The sequence below is a fragment of the Bubalus bubalis genome, chromosome 11 (genome assembly GCF_019923935.1).
Source record: "Bubalus bubalis isolate 160015118507 breed Murrah chromosome 11, NDDB_SH_1, whole genome shotgun sequence".
Taxonomy (NCBI): domain Eukaryota; kingdom Metazoa; phylum Chordata; class Mammalia; order Artiodactyla; family Bovidae; genus Bubalus; species Bubalus bubalis.
Window position 1 is genome coordinate 51,828,327 of NC_059167.1, and position 23,841 is coordinate 51,852,167.

Sequence of the window (23,841 nt, forward strand, 5' to 3'; positions counted from 1 at the left end):
GAATATAGTTGCAGAAATTCTCAATGAAATATTAGCAAACTGTATCCAACTATACATAAAAAGGATTATATACCATAATCAAGTTGTATTCATTCCAGAATTGCAAGGATGGTTCAAGATATGCAAGTCAATCGAGATGACAGCCATCTGATCATCTAAATAGGTGCAGAGAAAGCATTTGATAAAATTCAACACACATTCATGATAAAAACTATCACTAGGAGCTTACCTGGTGGCTCAGTGGTAAAAAAATCTGCCTGCCTATGTAGAAAATATAGGTTCGATCCCTGATCTGGGAAGATCCCACTTGCTGTGGAACAGCTAAGACCAAGCAACACAACTGTTGAGCCTGTCCTCTAGAACCTGGGAACCAGAACTGCCGAGCCCACATATCACAGCTACTGAAGAGAAGCCCATGCACTGTAACAAACAGTAGCCCCTGCTTGCCACAACTGGAGAAAAACCTGCGTAGCAACAAAGATCTAGGACAGCCAAAAATAAATAAATAAAATTATTTTTAAAAAAATCTCAACAAAGTGAGTATAGAGGAAACATATCTCAACATAATAAAAGTCATTTTTGACAAACCCATAGCCAATATAGTACTCAATGGTGACAAGCTGAAAACCTTCCTGCTGAATTCAGGAACAAAGCAAGGATGCCTGCTCTCATCACTTCTATTCAACATAGTATTGGAAGTTCTAGCCACAGCAAACAGATAAGAAAAGTAAATAAATGGTATCCAAATTGGAAGGAAAGAGGTAAAACTGTCATCCTATGCAGATGACATGATTCTTTATACAGAAAACCCTGAAGCCTCCACACAAAAACTATTAGATCTAATAAATAAGTTCAGTAAGGTAGTAGGATACCATATTAATATACAGAAATGTGTTGAATTTCTTTAAACCAACAAGTATCAGAAATATTTTTTTAAAAGTCCTGTTCAAAATTTTATTGAGAAACCCCTCCAAACAAACCAACCTAGAAATAAACCTAACCAAGAAAGTGAAAGTCCTGTATACTGAGAACTATAAAACATTGGTAAAGCAAATTGAAGCCAATTCAAAGAAATGGAAAGATATCCTGTGCTCTTGGATGGAAGAATTCATATTATTGTAATGGACATACTACCCAAAGCAATCTACAGATTTAATGCAATCCCTTTCAAATAACCCATGACATTTTCTGCAGAATTAGAACAAACATTCCTAAAATTTTTTTAGGACCACAAAAGACTCAGAATTGCCAAAGCAACCCTGAAGAAAAAGAACAACTGTAGGCATTAATCCTCCCAGACTTTAGAATACCACAAAGCTACAGTCATCAAAAAGCATGGGAGGCGGGGGGAAGCATCGAATTGGCACAAAAACAGATATATGGATCCAGTAGGACAAGATAAAGAACCCACGAATAAACTCACACACCTATGGTCAATTACTCTTCAACAAAGGAAACAAGAATAGACAATGGAGAAAAGGCAGTTTTTTTAGGAAGCAGTGTTGGGAAGGTCGGACAGATGGCATGTAAATCAATAAAGTTAGAATATTCCCTCACACCATATACAAAAATAAACTCAAAATGACTTAAAGACTTAAATGTTAGACATGACATCATAAAACTCCTATGCCACCAAATTGGGACAACCTTGAAAAAATGGACAAGTTTTTATAAACCTACTGCTTGCTAAAACTGAGTAAGAAGAAACATACTTTGAACAGACTGATCACTAGAAGTAAAACAGAATCTGTTTAAAAAAAAAAAAATTTTTTTTTAAACAATGACAACACCAAAAAACTCCCCAGAAGCCCAGACTAGATAGTTTTACTGAAGAATTCCACCAAACATACAAAGAACTTATTTTTCTCAAACTATTCCAGAAGACTGAAGAGGAGGGAACATTACCAAATTCATTCTACAAGGCCATTACCTAGAAGAACACATAGGCAAAATATTCTCTGATAAATCACAGCAGTATTTTCTTAGATCAGTCTCCCAAGGCAAAAGAAATAAAAGCAAAGATAAACAAATGGAACCTAATCAAATTTAAAAGCTTTTGCACAGTGTAGGAAGTCAACAACTAAAAGGCAACCCACTGAATGGGAGAAAACATTTGCAAATGTTGTGTCATATAAGGGGTTAATTTCCAAAACATACAAAGAACTCATACAACTCAATTTAAAAAAAATAGCCCAATCAAAAATTAGCAGAAGACCTAAATAGACATTTCTCCACAAAGACATGGCCAACAGGCATATGAAAAGATGCTCAAAACTGCTAATTATTAGGGAAGTGCAAATGAAAACCCCAATGAGATATTACTCACACTGGTCAGAATGGCCATCATCAAAAAGTTTACAAATAATAAATGCTAGAGAGGGTGTGGAGAAAAGGGTAAACTGTGGGTGGGAAAGTAAATTGGTGTAGCTACTATGGAGTATGAAGATCAGTATGAAGATCTTATGTATGAAGATCTATGTATGAAAATCTTATGTACTGAAGATCTCAGTATGAAGAGCCCTCAAAAAACTAAGAATAGAACTACCATATGATCCAACAATTCCACTCCTGGGTGTGTATCCAGGAAAGACGAAAACCCTAGTTGAAAAAGGTACATGCACCCCTGTGTTCAAAGCAGCACTATTTATAATAGCCAAGACATGAAGCAGTGTAAGTGTACATCAACAGATAAACAGATAAGGAAGATGAGAAAGGATAGACATTTTCATAGGTGAAAGGGATTGACCTTTGATTTAAAAAAAAGACCTCTTCATCATAAAGAAGGGAAAGAATAGACTATGAGTATGACTATAGGTTCCTCTGCCTTTTCTAAATCCAGCTTGTATATCTGGAAGTTCTCCGTATACTGCTAAAGCCTAGCTTGAAGGATTTTGAGCATTACCTTGCTAGCATATGACATGAGTGCAATTGTATGGTAGTTTGGACATTCTTTGAGGGATCAAAGTGCCAGCATTCATTGGATCATAGAGAAAGCAAAGGAATTCCAAAAATACATCTACTTCTGCTTCATTGACTATACTAAAGCCTTTGACTGTGTGGATCACAAAAAATAATGAAAAATTCTTAAAGAGGTGGGAATACCAGACCACCTTACCTGTCTCCTGAGAAACCTATATGCAGGACAGAAAGCAACAGTTAGAACCTTACATGGAACAACTGTCCAAAACTGGGAAAGAAGTATGTCAAGGTTGTATATTGTCACCCTGCTTATTTAACTTATATACAAAGTACATCATGCAAAATGTCAGGCTGGTTGACTCATAAGCTGGAATCAAGATTGCTGGAAGAAATATCAACAACATCAGATATGCAGGTGTTACCACCCTAGTGACAGAAAGCGAAGAGCTAAAAAGCCTCTTAATGAGGGTGAAAGATGAGAGTGAAAAAGCAGGGTTAAAACTCAACATTCAGAAAACTTAAGATCATGGCATCCGGTCCCATCACTTCATGGCAAATAGATGGGGAAAAAATGGAAACAGTGACATTTTCTTTTCCTGGGCTCCAGATTCACTATGGATGGTGACTGCAGCCATGAAATTAAAAGACACTTGCTCCTTGGAAGAAAAGCAGTGACATCACTTTGCCAACAAAGGTCCGTATAGTCAAAGCTATGGTTTTTCCAGTAGTCACATATACGTGTGAGAGCTGAACCATAAAGAAGGCTGCACACTGAAGAATTGATCCTATGGTGCTGGAGAAGACTTGTGAGAGTCCCTTGGACTACAAGGTCAAATCAGTCAATCCTAAAGGAAATCAACCCTGAATATTCATTGGAAGCACTGATGCTGAAGTTGAAGCTCCAATATTTGGCCACCTGAATGCGAAGAGCTGATTCATTGAAAAAGACCCTGATGCTGGGAAAAATTGAAGGCAGGAAGAGAAGGGGGCGACAGAGGATGAGATGGCTGGATGGCATCACCAACTTAATGGACTTGAGTTTGAGTGAACTCTGGGAGATAGTGAAGGACAGGGAAGTCTGTGGTGCTGTAGTTCATGGGTTTGCAAAGAGTCAGATACGACTGAGCGACTGAACAACAAATGGCTACAGGTAGGTTTATAGATTTGATGGCAGGAAATAGAGAAAGTTATTGTTTCAATACTTCTATTTTTTATAATGTGGAAGGCAAGATCATTTACTGAGCAGGAAAAGGAAGGTTTCTAACATTTCATTTTTGAAGGACCGTGAGATTTTTAGGGCCATTTGCATTTTTATTTAATGATCACTTTATTTTGTATCTTCCTGCTTCTGTAAACTCTTTGGAACACCTAGAGTAGAAACACAGTTCACTCCATGGAATTCTAGATATACTTTCAACAAAAAATAAGTTTAATATCTGGATAGAATATTTTCTCAACACTGTTTAGATAAATGGTATCTATAACTAGGGACCTATAATAATAATAAACTACCAGTCTATAATAAATAGGCAGTCAGTCAAAAGTATCTGTAAGTGTATTATTCCATTAATGGGGCTTATTTTTACTGTGATTTGTAGAAAAGATTTTTATGCTTTCTGGTACCCATATCATTATCTCATTTAATTTTCACAACTCCCCTGTGAGGAGTGGATATTATTATTCCCACTTTACATCGGAGACACCAGGCTTTAAATAATTCAAATCCAACCTAGTTAACCAGAACTAGCAGTGCTTTCCTCTGTACTTTAAAGGCTGGAATTACTTAACTTTTGTATTACAGTATTATTAGATTTTCTTCTGTTTTGCCAATTTACAAAATGTGATGGCTTTATGTATATTGTTAATACAAATAATATATACTCTGTATGAAATTATTAGAGTATTTTACATAGAATAGATTTTTGTTCAGTCTTTAATAGTTAAAATTGCCCATTTAAAAAATTATCTAATATATTTTCACATAATAAAATGTACATTTTATATATTAATAATCTATGAATTTAATAATATATGTATTTTGTATTTTTTGATGAATTTAATATTTTAGAGACTGGTGAATGAGATTTAGGAAAAAGATTTAAGGTTAGGGAAGCAAACTTTGGCTAGACAATATAACAGCAGTGCTGGAATACAAAAGCAAAAAATTTTTTTTTTCCTTTTTAGCCATACCACATGGTTTGCGGGATCTTAGTTCCCAAACCAGGGATTGAACTCAGGCCACAATAGTGAAACATTGCTTCCTAACCGCTGGACGGCCAGGGAGTTCCCAAGAAATATTCTTAGTGATGATCTAATTGTAGACTGTCAGGAACAAATGAACCTAAAGTATTCAGTACAGCATGGATACATGCTTTGCTATTTTACACTGCAGTTATGTCAAGGAACTGTTAAGTAATAACCAGCATTATTGTCAATGAACCAATTATAGACTTTTTTGATAAATGTCAACATCTAAAAGAGGAAGAAATTGAGGCTGGTGTCCATAAGAAGATAGATTAGATATGCAAGAAATGACTACCCTTTTAATTAAAACTTTTAAATATTCATGTGCTATGGATAGTAATAGCTTTCATAAAAACCCTCCTAGAATTTAGCTTTCCTAAAGAGTCATTTGGAGAAAAATTATTGATAAGATTATAGTTCCTTCCCAACAAACAGCCAACCTACATAGAATAAATTGTAAAACATATATTGTATAATATGTTGAAATGCATTGTGATAAGTATTAAACAAAAGGGTCAGACTTGTTCCGTGGAAAATAAGTTTTTACTCAAATTTTCCTAGAACAGGTAGACCACAACTGGGTATTAAAAATATGTTAGGTCAAGCTTGAAATGTATTAGTAGAGATAAGTAAGTAAACAGACAATGATAATTCAGTGTATGAAGTGCTGTAATAGTGTTAAGTCCAGAATTCTGTGGAATCACAGAAAAGGAGGAACTAATACCAGAGTAAGGTGGGATCATTACTATCCATGATATGAATCCTCAATCACTTAGCATAGTGCTGAGTGTATGGCAGGCACTCAATATTTGATAAATTGGAACATATCTGATTTTTAAAAAAATGATCCTGGACTTAATTTTTGCTTAAAATAGTATCTTTAAACTTTATACCAAAATGCTTTTCTTTTTAAATACTTTTCATGTTGCTGTAGACATTTCAGTGACCTTATAAATTAATCAATGTCTACAGCTGATTTCTTGAATGTAACTGCTACTAGACAATAGGAAGGACTGTACTCTAGGAAGAGCTGTGTCTCACAGTGCTGGACACATAGTAAATGTTCAAGAGTAACTACTTAGTTTTTTTTTTAAAGCTTCAGAATTTATTCAGTAATTTTGCTACATGTACCACAAGTCTTTAAAGGAATTTCTTATTATTAATTATTAAGATTGTATATAAGTGAAAACTTGAAAAGTATGATTCTTGTGCAATTATAAACACTATATTAACCAGTGGGAACTCTAAATAATTGAAAGTCTTGTCCTTGGCAAATCTGAAGAAAAAATTGCTTACAAGCATTATACTAGGGACCCTTAACATATGATTGGAATTAGAACTGATGCATATGAACAGTTAGAGATCAATGCTAAATTCTATAATAATGACTATAAATACATTATGAATACATTGATTCAATAAATATTAGACTCCAGCTTTATGATACAGCCTACAGTAGGCCAAGAGATAGACTATATAGTCTGGAGATCAAGGAGGAAAACATAATCATTGCATAGTATGATTCAGTGCTACAATAAAAAAAGTACAAAGTACCACTGGTGTATGAATTAAGAGCAGCAAATTGATATGGATTGGATTAGTGATATAGGCTTAATTTTTCTTAAGAAATACGCAATATTATATAATTTTTTTGTACTATGTCTTGTTATTTGATGTATTTTTTAGGGACTTATTGTCTAGTATTTTTGTATTTTGTGAAAGGAGATTAAAAAACCCCAAGGGGCTGTTTATAAGTTATGAATTAGTTGAGATGCCAAGAGCTCCTAATTCTCATTATACTATGGTGTAGCAATTATAAACTATATTCAAAGTCAAGTGGATATAACTCATTGAGAAAGTTATCTACTTGGTCTACTATTTATTATGTCATACAGTAGGATGACATAACAGGAAATTAGTAGGAATAATTATATTTTAAACAGATTATAGAATTTCTTTTAAATTATAAATTTTTTAAACTAGTTTTAATCAACTTAACAGTCCTTTTTCTTATTTCTTATTAAGGGTCTACTATATTTGTTGGTAACAGACCAAGGATTTCTCACTGAAGAAAAAGTTGTTTGGGAAAGCCTACACAATGTTGATGGTGATGGAAATTTCTGTGACTCAGAATTTCATCTGCGGCCTCCTTCAGATCCTGAAACTGTATACAGAGGACAACAAGATCAGATAGATCAGGTAAATATGTTTTATCTTCATATAGTTTTATTGATAAATGCTCATTCCTTTCAAATATGAATTTAGTTATTCAGAATTTTGAACTAAAGATTTGTTAATTAATATATCAATACTTGTGAAATTCTATTACTTCCTAAATAGGGAAATGATTATTCTACATTAATTGTACACTTTGGTTCAGAAGGTCTGATTATATTTAACTGTGAAGGTCATGGTAAAGAGTTTGAATTTTATTCTAATTGTAGGAGGGAAGATATGTCAGATATTAAACATGGAAGTGACAATGATCTACTTTACCTTTTTTTAAAGTGAGGTAACATTAGTTTAAAACATTATATGTTTCATATGTACAACAGTATATTTCTACTTCTGTAAAAAATATGGAATGCTTCACAAATTTATATGTCATCCTTGCATAGGGGCCATGTTATTCTTCTCTGTGTCATTCCAATTTTAGTATATATGCTGCCAAAGGAAGCACTGCTTTACCTTTTTAAAAACCTGCTATGTGGCAAATGCATAGGAAGGACACTGGTGTAAGCAAAGTAGCAATTTGCTTAGCTTTAGTGGTAGAGACGAAGAGATGAGTACATATTTGAGATCTGTTTTGGTTAGTCAGAAAAAAGAACAGAGGGAGTCTTCAAGATTGCATGCGCTGGGTAAAGAGTAGGGGCTGTTCTAAGCCTTAGAATCCAAGGTAAGGAGGATAGACACTTTTACAGCGGGAGCTGCACTGCTGGGAGGATTCTTATTTAGAACTGAGATAGGTGAAATTTTTGCTTGTTGGTGGGTAGGCTTAGAGCCACAATTGTGTTTATTACTAGAAGTCTAACAGTGATGTGACATTTTCTTTAACTTAGGAAGAAATATGATTATGTTAAACAGTTGGCACATGTTTTGCTGGTAACAATTTAAGTGCATAGAGACTGTCTTCATTTAGCCAGTATTCACTGAGCAGTTGTATTGAACACTGTAACTAGGTCCTGGGGACACAAAGATAAATCATTCTGTCCTGTTCTCAGAGATTTGGCAGTCAGTTGGGGAGGCAGGTGTTTTACCAACTAATATATAAGTTCTGTAATGGCAGTTTGAATAGCAAGCTGTGAATGGACAAAAGAATATTTGATTCAAACAAATGCTGATCTTTCTAGGACTCTCAACTTTGCTTTGACAGCCATAGTAATCCATACTCATTTTCCTCCAGAAGGTATACAGGGGCATTTAAGAGAAATATACAAGATTTTTAAACCACTGTATATAAAAAATATTGGCACAGAGGGATTGTAGTAAAGCAGTAGATTGCCACAGTAATCTAGTCATAAGATCTTGAGAATATACGTCATGATATTGTTTGCAAAGTAACAAAGAAGGGGGTCTTTGCTGATGGTCCAGTGGCTAAGATTTCACGGTCCCAAGGCAGGGGGTCCAGGTTCAATCCCTGCTTAGGGGACTAGATCACACATGCTGCTACTAAGAGTTCACATGCCACAACTGAAAAATGATCCTGCATGTCAGATCAAAGATCCCATGTGCATCAACTAAAGATCTCCCTTGCCACAACTAGGACCCAGTGCAGCCAAATAAGTGAATAAATAAAAATACATATTTTTTTTAAAGTATCAAAGACTTGGCAAAGAGTGGAGTTTGAAGAATCGAGGAGAAAAATTTGAAGGACAATTTCTTGATGCCCCTAAGATGATTGATAGTATAAGGTGTTCACAGGCAACAACCTTTTACATATCTTCTGTGATTATATATAATTCTCTTACTTTGAGAGTGTGCTGGGGGAGGTGCACAGAATAGTCAAGTTTCATTCACTAATTCATAATAAAAGTGGATAACTTTTGAAATTAAAAGACGCTTACTCCTTGGAAGGAAAGTTATGACCAACCTAGATAGCATATTCAAAAGCAGAGACATTACTTTGCCAACAAAGGTTCATCTAGTCAAGGCTATGGTTTTTCCTGTGGTCATGTATGGATGTGAGAGTTGGACTGTGAAGAAGACTGAGCGCCGAAGAATTGATGCTTTTGAACTGTGGTGTTGGAGAAGACTCTTGAGAGTCCCTTGAACTGCAAGGAGATCCAACCAGTCCATTCTGAAGGAGATCAGCCCTGGGTGTTCTTTGGAAGGAATGATGCTAAAGCTGAAACTCCAGTACTTTGGCCACCTCATGTGAAGAGTTGACTCATCGGAAAAGACTCTGATGGTGGGAGGGATTGGGGGCAAGAGGAGAAGGGGACGACAGAGGATGAGATGGCTGGATGGCATCACTGACTCGATGGACGTGAGTCTCAGTGAACTCCGGGAATTGGTGATGGACAGGGAGGCCTGGCGTGCTGCGATTCATGGGGTCGCAAAGAGTCGGACATGACCGACCGACTGATCTGATCTGATAACTTTTGACCAAAGATGCATCACTTTATCTCATAGGAAATAATCTGAGTATGTGTATAGGAGGAGGAAGAGCATGATTAAGTAATTGAATATGATTGTTTGATGGACAGCTACGTTGGCTTTAAAAATTGTCTTTAGAAGACTAATAAATAATTTGGGTCTGTGTTTATTATTTTTTTAAAACAGAAGACTCTTATGACATTAAATAGAAAACAGATTATGATAGTTTCAGGAATTGGAAGATGTGTTTGAATCCGTATGTGAATATAGAAAAAACCAAGAGGAATTATATATTAATTGTTAACAGTAGTTGACTCTGACGATGATATGGTAATCTTAACTTTCCTATTTATGCTTTTTTATTTTGTATCAATTTTCTATAGACATGTGCTGCTCTCTTTTATAAGCTTTCTTGAATGCCTTATATACTGCTGCTAGAGAGAATTTTGAATGAATTTTTAAAATATTGATAACAATGGCAGTATTGCTGAAATTATACTATTTCTCAAACAGAAATAGTAAACTTTTATTTTTATATTTAACATCTAGTATGTTTTTAAAAATCCATTTTCATAGATTTGTAGATAAAATCTCTGTATTTATACACATGAGTTCTTGGGTAAAATCTCACAGCTAAAGATGGTTGTCATTTAATTTCTTAGGACTATCTTATGGCTTTATCTTTACAACAAGAACAGCAGAGCCAAGAGATCAATTGGGAACAAATACCTGAAGGAATCAGTGATTTGGAACTAGCAAAGAAACTCCAAGAAGAAGAGGATCGACGAGCTTCTCAATATTACCAGGAACAGGAACAAGCTGCAGCAGCTGCTGCTTCTGCTGCTGCTTCTGCTTCTGCTTCTGCTTCTACACAGGCCCCGGTAAAGACTAGTGTTCTGACTCAAATATAAGGATCATTTTAGCAATAAAGAAATGTGTGCTGAGATTAAAACTTTTAGGTTAGGTATTGACTCTGTTAGCATTTTAGCATCCATGGGTTTTATGACACAGTCCTAAGTTTGTGATTATCTTAATATATTTCTAATTTAGTTAAATTTATTTTTTTCTGAGGTTTTGATGGCAGGATTTTCTAAATTAAATTCTTAATAGCTTCATACAATATAAACCAATTTGAACAAATCTTTCCTATCAATTAGAAGGCAGTATGAGGTACTGCTGGAAAGAATGTGGACTTTGGAGCCAGATAAATGTGGATTTGCATTTTCTGCTTCTGTCTCCCCTTACTAGGTACACCATGGACAAAGTCCTCTACCTCTCTTAGCCTCGTTTTCCCTATTTGTAAAGTAGAAGATAATACTTAACTCCTAGGTTTGTGGTTAACAGCAAATAATGTTAGCACTTAATCCAGTGTCTAACATGTGCTGAGTATCCAACAAAGGTTATTAGCACCTTTCCACTTTCCCTTTTCCCAGTTAAATGTTGTAAGCACTGGAAATGTGACTAGGGTGTTTCTATTAGTTAAATCTCATTAAATGAGAAAAATATTCTCCTTCTTTTATGTTTAACAGTACCATGTTACAACTGTTCCTTTGATTTAGGTGTACTGGGAAGCATGATGTCTTTTAAGTTATGATGAAACTTTAAATGTAGAGGTCTCTATTAATATAGGTATAACATTTCTATTTCTAGCTCAAATATTGATTACTCCAAGCTTAAAAGTTGAAACCTACCATGTTATAGTTAGCTTTTCACTGAAGTTCTCTCATTTCACAGAATACACATTTCACACCGAGTCCTCAGGTTCTTTTTCCCTCCTTTTAAAATCTGTTTGTTATAGTATATGTAATAAAATCTTGGATAACTACTATAGTTTGCCTAAAAGGTGTCACTTTCTTTAACTTTCCCAAACTTTAACATAAATTGTCTTCAATTTGAGTCTTCAGGCAATATAATGCTACATGTTATTTATTGTTTATTTACTTACAATAATGGATACATTAATTATATCTATTCTGAATGATAGAGGCAATTATGCAGGTACCATATAACATTAAAAATTTATATACCAGTAGCCTTTTTTCCTGGAGAAGGCAATGGCACCCCACTCCAGTACTCTTGCCTGGAAAATCCCATGGACGGAAGAGCCTGGTGGGCTGCAGTCCATAGGGTCGCTAGGAGTCAGACACGACTGAGCGACCTCACTTTCACTTTTCACTTTCATGCATTGGAGGAGGAAATGGCAACCCACTCCAGTATTCTTGCGTGGAGAATCCCAGGGACAGGGGAGCCTGGTGGGCTGCCGTCTATGGGGTCGCACAGAGTTGGACATGACTGAAGCGACTTAGCAGCAGCAGCAACAGCCTTTTTTCCATTAATGATTCCTTTCACTCTCATGGTTTTTCTTTCTAGGTAACTCTGCTTAAGCATCTTAGAAAAATTGTGATAATTTCTTCCTGTTTATTTTCCTTAAAGCAAAGCCAGCCAGTGCAAGCCTCTCCGTCAAGTGGCAGACAATCTGGAAACAGTGAACGTAAACGAAAGGAACCACGAGAAAAAGATAAAGAAAAGGAAAAGGAGAAAAATAGCTGTGTCATTTTGTAACAAGTGTGGGTTCTGTTGGAGCCATCTGTATGTCTTCAGAAACAACCACAGGAGGAAAGGAAGAAAAACCGATAAATACCGTCTGTGCCTGATTTCCCAATGGATTTTGTTCATGTTTATCAGGGGAAAGGTTGTTACTTAATTACAATCAGACTTTTAAAAATCACACAGTACACTCTTTATGAGCTGGAGTTTCATGTTACAAGTTGGAAATGCTGTGTTGTTATTCGTGAAAAATAATGCACTTGTAGCCAAATAAGTAAATAACAGCAAATTTTGTGTCATAGTGACATTCATAACTCATATCAGTTAGTAAGCTATTTCATCTTCTGTTCTAACAATGAATAGAGAGAATTGATTTTGTCTGATTCCTTCCTCAAACCTAAATATTAGCACAATAGTTTCTGAAATTAATTTTTACAATGTTAAATTATGATCTGATCCATGAGAAACCAGGGGTTTAATATAGATTTAAAAAGAAAAAAAAAGACAAAAATAATAAGAATAAATAACCCTCAGTTGTATATTGGACTAGTTTAGCCCTTGAACAGCTTTACCTTTGTTTAGGAATGTACATTTTAGATATACCTTGAGAAACTGATAATGGAACTTGGATTTAATTTAGATAGAAAAAAAATAAAGATTTGTATTTCTTTTCCAGTAGCAAAATTACATAACACTAATACTCATCAAAATCAGATCTTAATAACTTTGTAGTGTTGTAAAATTTTGAGGAGTTTTAAAATCTTTAATATAGGTTACTTGGACCACACTTACTATTTATTCAGTGTGACAAGTGAGTATAAAGAGGAAACCACAGTGGATGCTAGCCCTTGTAAATATAGGGATGTACAAAAAGAGATAGTTCAGTGTCTACCTTTTTCTATAATTACCTTGAACCTTAAAATTTAAATCATGTTTATTTTGTAGAAAATTAAGTATACTTATTAAATTTTAAAAAAGCACATTTCTGAAGGGATGTTAGACAGAGATAATCTCTGAGTCTAGTAGAAAAGCATTATTAAAAATCTGTTTGATGATAGATAAGAATTTGGAGGAATTTATGTAGAAACAATCAGATTTTTCTAACTTATAAGAACCAAATAACCTATAACATCTTATAGTGTTTCTAGGATTCAGAAAGAATATTTATTGAACTTTATTATGAGGCAACACATATTTTCCTGTATTTCTATAGTTTGGAAAACTATCCTTGATAGTCCTTTTTATATGCTTTATATTTAAAAGTTTGTTTTAGTCATTTTTGAAAAGACTATTGCTGCTGTAAGTAGTTACGTGATTTACATTCTAAGCCTCAGTAAATTTGTCTGTTCAAGAGCATCTTAACTTAACCTGAGCATCCACTTAGAGAATGCTTTTTGTGGTCTGGGGGGACAAAAGACTACAAAAAAAACCGTCGTCTTGATTTCTTAAGCTATGTCCTTAACATTATCTGTGATCCAAGACCAGTTGTAGGATAAATCTATATATAAAAAGTAAAGTCTTATTTATGGATGAAGTTATTCTAAGAGAAATATTCAGGGTCAAGCTGTATCTTTTGTGTCTGCCTGTATCACATGTCTCTTTATGTTATACCATTTGTTGTTCCTTCAAATTTCACATGCTAGCATGATAAGTCATCAGAGAACCTATTTGGTTTATAAAACTTTCATACAAAATATTTGGTGAGCCTCTTGACCGTTACCCAAAATATGCATATATTGCTCAAGTAATCAGATATAAGATGTGCTACACAGTTCTCTGTTAGCTCAAACAAGTTGATTTTTAGGCCAAGTTTATTCTTGATATCACTCTGTTGGTTAAAGGAGGAAACACAGTGTCGGTGCATTATATTTTATTAAGAAACAAAACAATAAATCCTGAGAAATTTTTAAAAATGTATTTGAGGCATACTTTTCCATAATTATATTCTTAACTATTCATTGCCCTTGAAAAACATATGTGTAGAAGTTATTCCTCTGTTAGTTGTTACTGTCTTCTTAATTTATTCCAAAGACAACACTGCCATTCTGCATTCCCATTGAAGGAAAAAAAATTTACTCAAAACCAGCAGTACTGCTATCAGATAAGTAAATGTCAATGTATACTTATAAGAAATAAGTAAGAAATATAATGTGTTTGTTAATTCAGCCTTTTTCTATGTAATATTTCCCAGTTGGGCTTTCTTACATTCCTGGAATTCAGTTTGGTGTACCAAGAGTAATAATGATAAAATGTTTACTTTGAATACTGTGGGGGAAAATTAAATGTTTAGTTCTGTTAAAAAAATTTCTTAGAGATCTGATTTTGCATCCTTGAAAGTAAAAAAGAATTTAGAGCAATTATGTTTTTATTTTGCTCAAGTCAACAAATTACATATTCAGACATTTCATTGTTGGTTTGGGTATATTGGAATTTGATAGTGGTGTATTAGTCTTTCCTTCACAGTATTTTGTAATGCTTGAAAATTGTTACATGTATAAAACTAGAAGAAATTAGAACTTAAACATTTTTGTTTTTAAGATTTATAGGCTAGATTAGAGGCACATTTGCATCAGCCAGTCACCATTAGACCTAGCAAAAGAGGCAGATGAATGAATGGTTATGGTCATTGAACTTTCTCGTACTTTCAAAGACTATTCCTTAAGGTTAGTGACCAGTCTTTATTAACAGTATGAAAATTTTCTCATGCCAATCCCATTGAAGCGAAAATTTTCTCATGCCAATCCCATTGAATCAACAGTGCTGTGATTTACAGTGTTATCAACACTTAAAAATTGTGTGTGTGTATGTGTGTTTCTGAAGCAAGGATCTGTGACTTCTAATAGATTCTCAAGGGAATCTGGGAACGTTCCTCAAATTTAAGAATCATCATTGTAAGCATACACATACCAAGCTATTTGAGACAGTTAAAACTGGGATTTGGCTGCTTCGTGTAAAATGCTAGTTCAGTGTGCATAGGTAAAGTAACTTACTTCATGTTTCAAGGTGTCCAGTAAGTAGTTGAATGAGACATAGATTTAAGTATTAGAATTAGGCTTTGGAATATATTTTCTGTCTTACATCTCTAGTATTTGACTACTTATCCCACATTATGTTTTGAATTCTTCCCCATACTTCTTGATCTTAGCTTAATTAACAAGCAGTTTACTATCAGATTGATTGAATCCAACATTAACCATTTTGTACTTTCACAAAACCGTAACATTTTGTTTTCAATGAATAGCCAGCTCAGTTCACTAAGAGACAAAACATCTCGAGAGGAAAGAGGCCTAGAAGTCAAATATATATTTAAGAAGAGAACTATATTAATGTTGGCCTTTCAAGCAGATACTTATAAAATTCTACTGGACAAAAATCAAGGCAAGAATTTCTAGAGCTGTCCTAAAACAAATCATTTGTTTTTTTTTAAAAAAGCAAATTGATGGCATTTCATTCAACTTTCCTATTAAATGAAGTTATAGTAAAACATGATGGAAAGGCTTTTACCTATCACAAAATATTTGGACATACAACTTAAACCCTAATACTAAATTTAATAAAATTTGATTAAAATAAGATGGCATTAAAGGTAGCATATAATTTGTATTTTAAGGAATGGGAAATGTGAAATTCTGAAGCATTTTGTCTGAAAACCTGGCTTTTATCCTGCCTTCAGCAAATTTACTGTGCCTCTGTTTAAGTATCTAAAGAGTGCTTGTTTTTAGTGCTTTGCACCTTCAAATATAGGGCATAGTATAAGCACAGGGTATTATTGAAATAATCATAAATATTACACATCTTTTGCTCTTGAATATGTAGATTTTTTTCCCCAATGGCAATATTTCTACAGCCAGTCTTTTTCTGAATGCTGTTAAAGTGTGGAGAGTCGTCTTGTGTTTGAGTATGGCATCATCTCCTCCCCAAGTGTGTGTTTGTTTTGTTTTGCTGCACTGCACAGTATGTGGGATCTTAATTCCCAAACCAGGGATCACACCCGTGCCCCCTGCAGTGGAACTGCTAAATCTTAACCACTGGATGCCAGGGAATTCCCTCTTCCACAAATGTAGAATTTTACAGTTGCTTTTGTGTTCTGTAGGGCTACAGAATCAAAACCAAGAGTACTTAGGAGTGTAAAAGGATTGAAAATCTATTTTTTCCAGTATCTTTAATATATCTAAATATTTAGATTCTGTTCCTTCATGGAATAAAGTACAGTGGAATCAGATTACTGATCCATATATGTAAACTTTTTTGCTGGATGAAATTCATTTAGATCTCTTATGTGCTGTCCTTTTTAGGATTATTTTTTTTTAACTATAAAATGTTATTTGATAATATACAGTTAAATTTCTATTAGAAAGTAACCAAAAATAGTAAAAGAACTAACTGGAATCAGAGTTCAGTTCTTAGGTCCTCTAGTTATTGAGTGTCATTTTTACAGATGTCCGACACTCTTGGGAAAACATGAAAAATTGTGGTAACTCTTTTGGAGTGACACTTTAAAACTAAAATTATAATCAAAGGCTTTTTGAATAAAATATACTGTAATACAGAGATAATGCAATCTAAAGGGACAAATTGCAGGACCCTGTTAATTTATTTTGAAGATTTATCTAAATTTTAACTCATGCATGTCTCTTTCTTAATCCCATTGTTTCTACTGTTAGAAATTAGAGTTTAGTAAATTGTGATATGCATATATGTATTTTACATGATGGATTCTAATGTCTAACTTTCCTTTTCTGATCTCAAAAAAAAATTCAACTCATAATGCAGGGCAAAAGTGTTCAACTGTTCCCTCAAGCTTAGCTTTATACTGTTGACCTGAGAAAGAGTGAGATTTAGACTTGTCTACCTATAAAAATTTTTTTACAGCATAGGACTGTCCCAGAAAAGGTGTTAAAATACCATGGCAGAAACATAAAACCTAAGCTTTAAACCACTGTAGATTTAAAGATCAAAAAGTTGTAGTACTATGTTACAATGTCTCTACAATGTCTGATATTAATTCTAAGATTTCCTTCAAACCACTTAATAATTTGTCACAATTAACTTTAAGGATTTTGTATCTATCCTCACTGCAATATCCTGACAGGCAGAAGCACCTCCTAGATTAGATGGTAGACAAAGCAAAATTTTTCTGAAGGTGATCCTGGCTTCTTCAGCGCTAGTGTACTTATAGCTTTAAATAAGAATTCAGGAAACTGAAATACCTATTTAAATTCTCAAATCAAAGACCTGTCCAAATGAGCATTATAACTGAAATACCCTGCAGAACAGTTCTAACTAATGAAATGTGTTTTAAGACTAAGGTTGGCATTTAATCTGTCCTATATGTTTCTCAATTTTGTGTGTTTTTGTTGTTTTTTACATGGTAGTTGAATGAAATAGCCCTTTTTTTCCAGGGCATATAGGATATCCTAGAGCTTTACAGATTTTTAAAGATGAGAATTTGAAAAGCTTCCAGTGGTTTTTGTTAAAATGCTATTTTCTTAATAAAATGATAACTATTATTTTCACAGATCTGCACATCACAAGTAGGATAATATGATTGGAGATTGATGTGTGCTTGCTACCCAACAATCAGCAAAAGGGATAATCATCACTTGTGAAACTTCAGAGGTACCCTGAAAGTCATTTCCTAAAGTTAGTGCGTGTGTCTTTTTTCCTTGAATTGTGCAGAATAATTGGAATGTCGCATGTATTTGGGGGCCTAGCAAGTGAAATGGTGTAATGACCACAGAGAAAGTGGTCTTGAAATACAACAAGAAAAAAGGTTTTCTTCTTCTTCCACTTTATTGTCCAGCTATTTGGGTCCGGAGGTTGCTATGATAGATCTCTGTACCAGGCCAAGACTGGCCAACTGAAATAGAGTTCTCAAAAAGTTTAAATACATAGACTCTGTATGAGTGCCTATTTTTTTCTCCTTTCCTTTACTATCTTAATGCCCTTTCTGCTTCTGAAATAATTTATCAGTTTTACTTTATGACCAGCTTGAATTCCAGTTGTAGAATAATAGCAGCCCTAGAGGTTGATAGAAAAGAACATTGAAATACAGTTTTTGAATGAAAACACCTAAAAGCATCTCCCCAGCTTAGGGTTGAACTGAATTTTTAAGAAAATTATTGTTTTATATGCTAATTATGCTAAAACTATTTGAATTTAAAAACTAAGTCTTAAGTTTCAGAAGTTTCACTTTTGGAGGATACTCCTATAAGGGGCATATTGAACAAAGATGAGAAAGTATAAAATATTTCTGAAGGAATTATTCAGTATTATTCAACTTTTAATTTCATGTTTGTTATTGTACCACAAAGATAGTGTCATTTTTGGATTAAAATGTTAGATTTTTGTTAATACACTTAAATCTGTAACCAGTGGTAACACTATTAGTATTTTTTATTATAGATTATATTTTATTTCAATAAACTTTGATATTTAGACCCAAAAGTATTTCTGCTATGTATATTCATCTCATTAAGCTACTTCTTATAAACTTAAAATAAGTGGGAAAATGGGGAATTAACATTAATTCACATTTAACTAGGATTGTTACCTCTAAACATACTTGGACCAACTCTTTTTTTAAAACTTTTTTTTAAAAAATCTTTTCCAGTGTGTCTGTTTTTGTGCTAGTACCATACTGTGTTGATTACTATGGTTTTGTAGTATAGTTTGAAATCTGGAAGGGTAATACCTCCACCTTATTCTTTTCTCTCTGGATTGCTTTGGCTAATCAGGGTGTTAGGATTGTTTTCCTGTTTCTGTGAAGAATGTCTTTGGTATATTGGGGGGTAATGCATTGACTGTGAATGGCTTTGGGTAGTATGGCCATTTTAACAGTATTAATTCTTCCAAGCTGTAAGCATGGGTTATCATTTCATTTGTTTGTCTTCTTCAATTTCTCTGAAGTTTTATAGTTTTCATTATACAGATATTTCACTTACTTGGTTAAATTTATTCCTAAGTATTTTACTGTTTTTGATGCCATTTTAAATGAGATAAGTTCATTTCTTCTTCAAATACTTCATTGATTTTGTATGTTGATATTTAGCATAGCAAGGCAGCCATGCTCATTACTATATACCAGTGCTGCACTGTATATTGATTTATATATCCTGCCACTTTACTGAAATTATTGACTGATTCCAAGATTTTTGAATTAGTTGGGCATTTTGAATTCTTGAGATTTTCTATATATAGGATCATAATCCTATATGACATTTTAACTTCTTTCTTTCTGATTTGGATGCCTTTTATTTCTTTATCTTGACTAATTGCTCTAGTGAGGATTTCCAGAACTGTATTGAAAAGGTGTGATGAAACTGGGCGTCTTTGGCTTATTCCTGATCTTAGGGAAACATTTTCACTTTCTCTCCATTCTGTATAATATAAGCTGTGGGTTTGTTGTATATGGCCTTTATTATGTTGAGGCATGTTCCTTCTATATCCAGTATATATCAAATGCTTTTTCTGCATCTATTGAGATGAGCAGGTGATTTTTACCTTTCATTTTATTGGTGTTATGTATTACAGAGGTCCTAAATCTTTTTAGCACCAGGGACCAGTTTCATAGAGTACAGGCTTTTCATGGTCCAGTGTGGGGGAGGATGGTTGCCAGATGATTAAAGCACATTGCATTTATTGTGTACTTTGTTTCTATTATTACACTGTGATATACAATGAAATAATTATACAAATCACCATAATGCAGAATCACTAGGAGCCCTGAGCTTGTTTTTCTGCAACTAGACAATTCCCTGTGGGAGTGATGGGAGACAGTGACACCTAAATTATATTGCTTATGTCCAGTCTACTCTGTAATCTCATTTGGTCACTGTCACTACAGAAAACCCTGCTTTATAAAGATAGGATGTGCGGAAATGGAAGGATTTTCAGTGCTTTTGTGGTAATATCAGGATATTCCACCTTGACTTTAATCCAAAATGTATGGAGAGCTGAAGTTGTCACAAATGTAATTTTAAGGCCACCGTCATTTGCATTCTCAAGCAGTGGATCCTCTTCTAGCACAAAGTTGATTCACCTGGCTTATTAAAAAATGGGTCGCGGATCCATTCTTTCCCACTTTGGGGGTCTTTGGTAGTTGGAAAGTAATGCTCAAACTCTTTTGAAAGCTGAGATGGGTGAACATGCACCAGCTGGGAGAAAGAAGGCCCTGGCTCAGTCTCTTTCTAAATCTCTGGTAATGTTTGAAATGTCAAAAATCCCAATGTTCATTTGTCTCCTCCACAGTTCCAGTTTGACTTTGAATGTACCTTGAAAAAAGTTGTTGCTCTCCCCTAAAGTGACAGATTGAGTTTGTTGAGTAGGTTGAATATGTCACACAAGTAAGCAGGTTTTGTGACCTATTCTGTGTCACTGAAATGTGCTGTCAGTGGTAACTGGTTTTCTAGAAAAAATCTCTGGAGAGGCTCTCGTAACTCAAAAACTCTGGCCAGTGATCTACCTTTAGAAAGCCATCTCACTTCTGTGTATAAGAGATGTATGTGTCCATCTCCTTTTAGAGCTGTGCAAACAGACATGGGTTAAGGGCATGTACTTTCATATGGTTGACAATTTTAATCACATCCCGAAAAACACTGTTAAGTTCAGGTGACATTTTTCAGCTTGCTAGCATTTCTCTGTTTATGACACAGTGTGTAGATTCACATTCTGAAGTAGTGAAACCAGAAAGCCATCCAGTCATGGCAGCCGCTCCATCTGTGCATATACCGATACAAAATGACCATTTCAATTTTCCTGATATGTAATCATTCAAAGACTAGAATAGTTCTACAACTGTGATGTTGGTTGGCAACAGAAGTGCACACACCCATTCTCATGCACATCCTCCTGAAAATAGATCACACGAAAACCAGCATTGTTGCCTCCTTGTCAACATTGAGACACTCATCAACCTGGATTGCACACCACAGTGACTCATTAATCTTTCTAACTATTGTGCCTCAATATCCTCTGCTATTTTATCAGTTTGTCTAGTTACGGTGCTAGCCAAAAGAGGAAATGTGCCACCGTTTCAACTGCAACCTCTTCTAAAAATTCATAACAAATGTCCTTAGCAGCAGGCAGGATCAACTCTTCAATAGTAAAGGGCTTCTTAGCTTTACCAATGCGGTTAGCCACTAAGAAGGATGCTTTTGACAGACACGTTTGATGAAGTGGTGGCCTTCAATAATTGCTTCCGTTCTTTGTGTTCACAGTTTTCTTTTGAAAAACTCCAAAGGCTTGTCTTTTGATGGAGAGTGCTTGGTCTCCATGTGGTGAAGCAGTTTTAAAGGTTTCATGGCTTTGTTCAATATCTGGTCACCACAGATTATACAAAGCAGACTTGGAGAAGTGAATCACCTGTTGCAGTGAGCCCATAATTTAAGTAGGACTCTTAGTATTTTCTTTTAAATGCAGCTTTCTTTTTGTTGGCAGTCTTAGAGTCTTCTGCTGTCTCATCATTGGGTCTTTCTACCTTTTCGAAGAAGCTCTTCAGCAACATTAGTTTTTCATTCATTTTGGCTAGGGTTAGCTTGTGGGCTTCAATTTCCCAGGTAGCTCAAATGGTAAAGAATCTGTCTGCAGTGCAGAGGACCTGGGTTTGCTCCCTGGGTTGGGAAGGTCATGGCAACCCACTCCAGTATCGTTGCCTAGAGAATTCCATGGACAGAGGAGCCTGGTGGGCTACAATCCATGGGGTTGCAAAGAGTTGGAAACGACTGAGTGACTAACACACTCACACAGCTTTTGGACTTACCAATACTGTGGCTGAGACAAGTATGCAGTGCAGGAAAGAGGCACAGGCTGAAGTGGCAAACAGAATAATGGGAGGGCCATGCATGGACTAAAATAATTGTTGGGTCTGATTTCAAGTCAGAATCATCATTTGCCTGTCACCAGATGCAGATGTACAGTTGAAGTACATCAACTCAGTTCCCACTATAAAGCCTGCCTACCAGATACAATTTAATTGTCACTTGTCACTTACTGATAGGATTTTGATATGAGTCTGCAACCAGTTCATTTATTATGGTCTCTCTGCAGTCAAACTTTTCTGCTAATGATAATCTGTATTTGCTAATGATAATCTGAATTTCCAACTTCAGGATAAATTTTAATGCCATTTATAATTTAGTTGCTTAGTATATAGTTACATTATCACTCTAGCTCTGAGATTTTATTTATATGCTGAGATACATATCAATCAAATTGACAAAAATTTTTTAAAAATATCAAAAACAACAATAGAAAAGCAACAAATAACATCAAAGGGACTCTTAATAAGGTTATCAGCTGATTTTTCACCAGAAAAAGCTCAAGCTCAATAGATACAGATAAAGCTTTTGATAAAATTCACTATCATTTATAATAAAAACTCTCTGGAAAGCGTAACCTACCTCAACACAATAAAGGCCATATATGACAAGCCAACAGCTAACATATTCAATGGTAAAAAGCTCAAAGCATTTCCTCTAAAATCAGAAACAAGACAAGGATGTCCTCTCTCTACTTTTACCCAACATAGTTTTGGAAGTCCTAGCCACAACCTTCAGAGAAGAAAAAGAAATAAAAGGAATCCAAACGGAAAAAAGAAGAAGTAAAACTAACTGTTTTTAGGAAATCTTAAAGACACTACCAGAAAAGTACTAAAGCTCATCATGAGTTCAGTAAAGTTGCAGGATACAAAATTAATACACAGAAATTCCTTCCATTTCTATTCACTAACGATAAAAGATCAGAAACAGAAATTCAGGAAACAATCCCATTTTCCATTGCATCAAAAATAGTAAAAATAACCTACCTAAGGAGGCTAAAGACCTGTACTCTGAAAACTGTAAGACACTGATGAAAGAAATCAAAGATAACACAAAGAGATGGAAAGATATACCAAGTTCTTGGATTGGAAGAATCAGTCTTGTCAAATGAATATACTACTCAAGACAATCTATAGATTCAATGTAATCCCTATTAAATTACCAGGAGAAGGCAATGGCAACCCACTCCAGTACTCTTGCCTGGGAAATCCTATGGACAGAGGAGCCTGGTAGGGCTAGTCCACAGGGTCGTGAAGAGTTGGACCCGACTGAGCGAATTCACTTTCACTTTTCACTTTCCTGCACTGGAGAAGGAAATGGCAACCCACTCCAGTATTCTTACCTGGAGAATCCCAGGGATGGGGGAGCCTGTTGAGCTGCCGTCTATGGGGTCGCACACAGTTGGACATGACTGAAGCGACTTAGCAGCAGCAGCAGCAGCAGCTATAATATCGGAGAAGGCAATGGCACCCAACTCCAGTACTCTTACCTGGAAAATCCCATGGACGGAGGGCCTGGTGGGCTGTAGTCCATGGGGTCCCTAAGAGTCGGACACAACTGAGTGACTTCACTTTCATTAAATTACCAGTACAGTTCCCTCCCGTACCCACCCCCTCTAGTCACTGTGATTTCTCTTTTTTTTCTTTTTTTCTTTTTCGCTGTGATCTCTCTTTAGTGAGAGCAGCTAGTCACTAGAGCCACTCAGCCACTCACTGCC

At 35.0% G+C, this 23,841-nt stretch overlaps 1 protein-coding gene and 1 non-coding gene across 3 annotated transcripts in view; one reads left to right on the plus strand and one right to left on the minus strand.

Annotated features, from left to right (window-relative positions):
• MINDY2 (MINDY lysine 48 deubiquitinase 2) overlaps positions 1–23,160 on the plus strand; it is an 82,325-nt gene extending 59,165 nt beyond the window's left edge. For both annotated transcript variants that reach the window (XM_025295679.3, XM_025295678.3), the window contains 3 exons: positions 7,189–7,362; positions 10,422–10,640; positions 12,193–23,160. In XM_025295679.3, coding sequence (XP_025151464.3) covers positions 7,189–7,362; positions 10,422–10,640; positions 12,193–12,321 — 522 coding nt within the window. In that variant the 3' untranslated portion in view covers positions 12,322–23,160. The remainder of the gene's footprint in view (positions 1–7,188; positions 7,363–10,421; positions 10,641–12,192) is intronic.
• LOC112577911 lies at positions 7,737–7,843 on the minus strand. Its single transcript, XR_003102110.1, has one exon. It is a non-coding gene; the product is annotated as a U6 spliceosomal RNA (small nuclear RNA).
• Positions 23,161–23,841: the final 681 nt, after the last annotated feature.